This window comes from Engraulis encrasicolus, chromosome 15, assembly GCF_034702125.1.
Source record: "Engraulis encrasicolus isolate BLACKSEA-1 chromosome 15, IST_EnEncr_1.0, whole genome shotgun sequence".
Taxonomy (NCBI): domain Eukaryota; kingdom Metazoa; phylum Chordata; class Actinopteri; order Clupeiformes; family Engraulidae; genus Engraulis; species Engraulis encrasicolus.
Window position 1 is genome coordinate 26079307 of NC_085871.1, and position 6471 is coordinate 26085777.

Consider the following 6471-nt stretch of genomic DNA (forward strand, 5'->3'; position numbering starts at 1 on the left):
TGTGTGTGTGTGTGTGTGTGTGTGTGTGTGTGTGTGTGTGTGTGTGAAGGTGGATTTAGACTGGTTTAGGGGTCTGACGAGAAGCTGCCAATCATCCACGAGCAAGAGATAACATCATCAGGTGCCGGGTAACTTCATCAGGGGCCACATGACATCAATACTGTGTGTCTGTGTGTGTGTGTCTGTGTGTGTGTGTGTGTGTGTGTGTGTGTGTGTGTGTGTGTGTGTGTGTGTGTGTGTGTGTGTGTGTGTGTGTGTGTGTGTGTGTGTGTGTGTGTGTGTGTGTGTGTGTGTGTGCGTGCGTGTGTGTATGAGATCATTGGCATTGGCACGCACGAACGCAGGCATGCACTCACACACACACACACACACACACACACACACACACACACACACACACACACACACACACACACACACACACACACACACACACACACACACACACACACACACACACACAAACACACACACACACACAAATGCCAGGAGGATAGGGGCTTGTAGGGGCTTGTAACATACCATTTAGAAAGAGGACTTCAACACACAACATAAGAACACCTGAATTGATGTGAATATATCATGCAGCATTGGCCAGGCATGGGACAAAGTCATATAGGAGAGCAGCATTTCGAATACATACAATGTAATGAGGACCCAAATCTGGGCCCACCCCATCCCTGGGCCGCGGACAACTGACTCCTTTGGTGCCCCTTGACTGACGACCTTCTAATTCAGTAGTATGCTTTATTAAATGTTATTCATTCCATCACTTTTTCACTTCTTTCTTCATTTCATCCATTTTGGATCTCTCTCTCTCTCTCCCTCTCTCCCTCTCTCTCTCTCTCTCTCTCTCTCTCTCTCTCTCTCTCTCTCTCTTGTCCTCTATAGAAACAATAAAAATGCTTTACTGGCCTGTACTTGAACAACCATTCTGAAGAAAACTATTGTAATTCTACAAACACTACTACAGTGTTCAGCCTGTGTCGCTGCACAAAGTTTTGCTTCTCATTTAGTCAGGCCTGGCACACAATCTAGAACATTCCAAATTACTAATCATTTTAGGACCATGAATGTTTCGATGGGGAAATGAAGAACGAGTTTGGCCACCAGGTGAGTGAAGGAACGATTAATTGATGATTGATGATTGATTTCTATTGACAGGAGCTTCAACCAGCAGCATACTGAGGCATTTCATGACTGTGCATTCGACAAGCCCTTTGCATTTCCCTCAGAGAAATGGGTTAACATTGCGAGTAGACCAGACCAAACACTTGCAGAGCTTTGAGGTTACGCTAGCCAGGCTAAGACTGTATGGTTGTGGTTACTGTTTATTTTTCCATTAGTGAAACAAAGTATGGTAACAGTTAGTTTTAAGAAGCCTTTAACCCCTTAAGACGCACCCCCTTTTTCAGACTTCATTTGCGAAATTGGCATACCCAATTTGAAAGTAGCACAGATCCCACATGGTTGTAGATACATGCATGTGCATGTACCCATTGTAAAGGTAACACTCTCAGGTTTATGCCTAAAGTGTCAGTATGATTTTATGATGTTCTATCAGAGAAATACAGTTGTTTGAATGGAATAAAAATATAGTTTTTTTGTTCCCGTATAGCATCTTTTCTTGAAAATGACTGAGATTGACAGCTCCAGCAACCTGTCAGCTCTGTAATGATACATTGAGACCAAAGACACAAGTGTCTGCTTCCAACAGCAAAAGAAATGGAAGAAAAATACCAAACTATGAATATTTTATGGGTTTTTTTCTCTTGGTATACCCATGCGCTTTTGTTGGGTACCTTTTGGTGATGCCCAAGAACCTTTTTGGATAGGTAAGAAGGACACCAGAATCAAAAGCCTGTAACTTCAGAATGCCACATGCTAGAAACACAGTTCTGGTTTCTATTGAAAGCTAACATCTTGGGGCTTCCAATCATGGACTTGGATTGGGTGCTAGACATTTTGGATTAGATTGGCATAAGCATAAACTCAAAAATATCATATTTTCTTATTACGTCTATGGGGTATTGATGAAAGAAAGGCTAAAACAATTGAAGTATGAACAAGTATTTAATAAAATAGTAGAAATAAGAAAGGCAAAATATTTAAAATAATTAAAAAATCAACTATATACAAACAAGAACATAACATAACAATATCAATATAACTAATAATACAAAACTAATACAGTGTATAATACAGAGTGTGTGTGTGTGTGTGTGTGTTGTATATTAATGTGTGAGGGTGTGTGTGTGTGTTGTATATTAATGTGTGTGTGTGTGTGTGTGTGTGAGTGTGTGTGTGTGTGTGTGTGTGTGGTGCAAACCATGCCATGTGGCAATGAAAAGTGTGAAAATGAAATCCAGTCCGGAAGTCCAGCATCATTCTTTCTTCCCTTTGTGTGTGTGTGTGTGTGTGTGTGTGTGTGTGTGTGTGTGTGTGTGTGTGTGTGTGTGTGTGTGTGTGTGTGTGTGTGTGTGTGTGTGTGTGAGAGTGAGAGAAAGAGAAGTAGGGGGGAGAGGGGGAGGGGGGAGTCCTACAAATTGTTCTTTGTATGCCACTCATTAGCCTTGGTCTCATTACCGCGCTTCAGCGGCCCGGGGCCGCCCGGGGCTCAGGAGAGTGGCCGGCTCGGAGCTGCCGGCCCCGGGCCATTTTTTGCCTGATCGGACTCATAGCCGACCCCAGGCACATTCAGGTACACGCCTTGTTTGTGAAACGTCAGTCGGGCACAGCCCACTTTCGCCCCAAATCACAGAAGGACAACAACAGAACAACGACAAAGAAGGAGAAGAAAATTGAGCAAACTCTGCTGGAGCAGGTCGCCGTTTGGCTCGTAGCCTACGGACAAAGACGACAAGAACTGCAAAGAAAATGGCTTGCCTTTCAAGAACAGTTTTATTACATGGCAAAGTTGTCGATTCAGAAGCTGTATGGGACGCAGCGCATGTTAAGAAGACAAAGACGCATGAAAATACGAGCAGCTCGACAACTGAGAGTGAACAGAAGGAGACGTGCGAACATGCCCAGTTAATCCCCCCAATCGCGCACAGAAGCATGAGCCCCGGACATAGCGAGACATGAATGTGCAGGTAATTGAATAAGTTACCATGTGAAAGGAGACCAAATCCCGGAGACATATAGCACCTTCATCAGTTGCTATAGAAAATTATGAGCCCCGGACATAGCGACACACCCCCTCGTTGCGGCGTGCCACTTGTCTATTCATTCATGTTATTTCCATCCATTTGACATTAAAGCCCTTGTGTAAATTTCAAACTGTGTTTGGCGATCTGTCTGAAACGTGCGATATAGCCTACCAGACCTTCGGCGATAATAGCGCAAAAGCTAAATAAGCCGACATAAATGTCATGTGTGAGTATTTGTGAGACACTTTTTATTGGTGTCCAGTGGAAAGCATGCCAAATCACGATAATGGCACAAGAGTTGGCGGCTAAAAGCAGAAAAAAGCCGACATGACTTAGCTATGACATCCCAAGTTTAAGTGTAGAAAGCCAAACACCCCAAACTAATGCTTAACCATAATTTGCCCAGAATTTAGCGATAAGTCCCCCATGCAGCCACATTATTACACAGAGGTTGACCCCGCCTCCGAGCCTCGGCGGTGCTTGATGGCCCCGGATGGCCCATCGAATTCGACGGGCCAGGGAAAGCGGCCCTTAGCCCCACAACCTGGCCCGGCGGCCATCTTTAGCACCTAGCCCCCTTTTGATGAGATCACCGTCAGCCCCCTTTTGTCCGGGCCAGCCCGGGGCTGGCCCTGCAATGAGACCAAGGCTATTGTAGCAGTCCCTCTTCACCGTAAAGCACAGCACTACCTGGCATGAAGTGCACTCTGTGGTGCTCTTCAGGGAACAGTTCACACACCTCCGCCTCCCTGCTGTGCCATCTTCCGTGTAGTGCCTCAGTTTGTGATGTGCACCTTGGGGAGCTGGAGCAGGTGATGGAGGAGGGCCAGTTGAAGGTGACCCCGCTGCCTTCAGCTCCAACACCAGGGCCTCCCGGAACGCCTTCTGTGTAAGGGGGGTCTCATGCCTCTCTGCTGCCATACAGGAATGAAGTACAAAGGCGTTCACGATGGCAATGTCCAGAAAGTGATAGAAGAACGTCCTGTGCCACTTCCTGGTCTTGTGAACGGTGTTGTAAAACCCGATCATGGCATCAGAGAGGTCCACTCCCCCCATATGTCTGTGAAAATAAAAGATTACAAAAGTTTTGTTTAGCACATAGCATTACAATCATTGGTGGATTGTTACATACCCTTGAAGACAAAATAAAATAATGTATCTCAAGTACTTACTTGTTATAATCAGTGACAGCTGGTGGGGCAGGGATGGACTTCAGCTGCCACCGGCCATCTGTCCCTCTGACCCTCCTCTGAACGGTGGTCTGTGGGTTGTGGGCTGTGTGCATTGTGGAGCACAAGCGGACGTCCCTCGTGTCCTTCCACTGGACAAAAAGAACGGGATCATCTCTTATCCAGCGGATGGTACCACGTGGTGACTGAGAGGTGAGAGCTCCTGGACGTCTTCTCGGGTAGCCTATTCGCTGTTCTCTAATTGTTCCACAAGCCCATACCTTCTCGGCCAGGAGGTCCTTGAACAGGGTAGGGCTAGTATAGAAGTTGTCCACATAGAGCTTATAGCCCTGGCCAAGCACACGCGTGTCCACGAGATTCATGACTGAATCATAGCTGAGCCCCTTTTGAAGTGCCATGTTTCTCCCCTCATATACAAAAAAGTCCCATGTGTATCCGTTTGATGAATCTGCCAGCACAAAAAGTTTATACCCCCACTTAGTGGGCTTGTCTTTCATATACTGGCGGAGGATGGAGCGGGCTTTTGATTTCACCATCCTTTCATCCACTGCAATGTGTTGTTGGGGATGGTAGTGAGCTTTACACGCGGTCCTAATCTCGTCATAGAGAGGGCGGATCTTGCACAGACGATCGTAGGCCTGTGTTCCCCTCCTCCTGTCATTCTCTGCATCACTGTCTGGGTGGCTAATATGCAGCATGCTGGAGACAGCTGCAAATCTTCTCCCGGACAACATAGATGTGGGGAAGGGGAAATTGTAAAGTTCGTTCTTCGCCCAGTAGTCCCTTACAGACTTGGCCCCAACTAGGCCCATGTAAATCACCATACCAATATATGAAAGCAGATCCTCCAGGGACATCTGATGCCATCTATGAGGGTGGTTCCTTTGTCCATATATGTTAGAGTGATTTACTATTGTCTGTAGGGTGTTTCTTGTCATGAAGAGCATGAAGAGTTGCAGTATGGTGTATTGCACCCCCCCCACGACCTGGGGCCCTGGAGCGCGAGCGGGGTTGAATGATGGTTGTGGTGGTATGATGTCATCCACGTCCATCCCCTGCCATGGCTGACCATTTCCCTCTGGCTCCTGTCGCCTTCCCTGTCCTCTTCCTCTTCCTCTTCCTCTTCCTCTCCCTCTTCCTCTGCCTCTCTTGGTGGCAGGTGTGGCGCTGGATGGCTGCGCTGCTTTCCTCTTCCTTGCTCTGGTGGTAGCCGGCGAAGAGGCTGATGGTTGATCGTCTCCTTCCTCCTCACCAACTCTCTGCCCCTCTTTCTCCACCTGGCTCTCCTCCTCCTCCTCCTCCTCCTCCTGTTCAGGGAGCCAGTCTGCATCAGAGGATCTATGTGGAAAAAAACACAATATAATTGCAAATTATTATTTCATGTAACATTCAATTTGATGCATCTCTCTCTCCCTCCCTCTCTCTCCCTCTCTCTCTCTCTCTCTCTCACACACACACACACACACACACACACACACACACACACACACACACACACACACACACACACACACACACACACCCCTCCCCCCTATCGCACTCGGTCACTAAAAGGTGAGAGATTTTCAATGGCCCCTTCCCCCATTGCATACACTTTGTATCAGCTGTGAACCAAACACACACACACACACTAGGCAACAGGTAGTATAAATACAACATAAGCACAATTCAAAGCATTTACATTAGGCATTATGGATGAAAACAGCTAAACATATTCGTAATGCAAATTGCAACATGGCAACAGCACAATGTTCACCCAGAAAGAGAAATACATAGTACAGACAAATGCCCCCATTCATCCATTGCCTTCACACACAAACAGATAATCATAGCATACACTATAGGTTACATGCAGAATGAATACAATTAGAAAGCATTTGCAGCCGTAGTGGATGAACAATCGCTGTATTTACATTGCAACATTGCAACACTGCAACATCTCGAATGCGGTCCAAAACGCACTATGCAACTAGCACTAAGTACAATCCAGTAGTGTAAATGAATATGTGACATCTGTTTACATTCAGTGAAAGTTTAGAAACAACACTTACATCTCCAAGGCTGGATCGAGTCCTTCCAAAAATGCCACAGAGTCAACCGATGACATGCTCCCTGCGTCGGACTCTTCG

The 6471-nt window shown here is 46.4% G+C and overlaps 1 protein-coding gene across 1 annotated transcript in view; it reads right to left on the reverse strand.

Moving 5' to 3' along the window:
• Positions 1-5628, reverse strand: part of LOC134464218 (piggyBac transposable element-derived protein 4-like) — a 9276-nt gene extending 3648 nt beyond the window's left edge. Inside the window, exons 1-2 of the mRNA XM_063217693.1 lie at positions 4325-5628; positions 3797-4212 (exon numbers count right to left, since the gene is read on the reverse strand). Coding sequence (XP_063073763.1) covers positions 3797-4212; positions 4325-5394 — 1486 coding nt within the window. The 5' untranslated portion in view covers positions 5395-5628. The remainder of the gene's footprint in view (positions 1-3796; positions 4213-4324) is intronic.
• Positions 5629-6471: the final 843 nt, after the last annotated feature.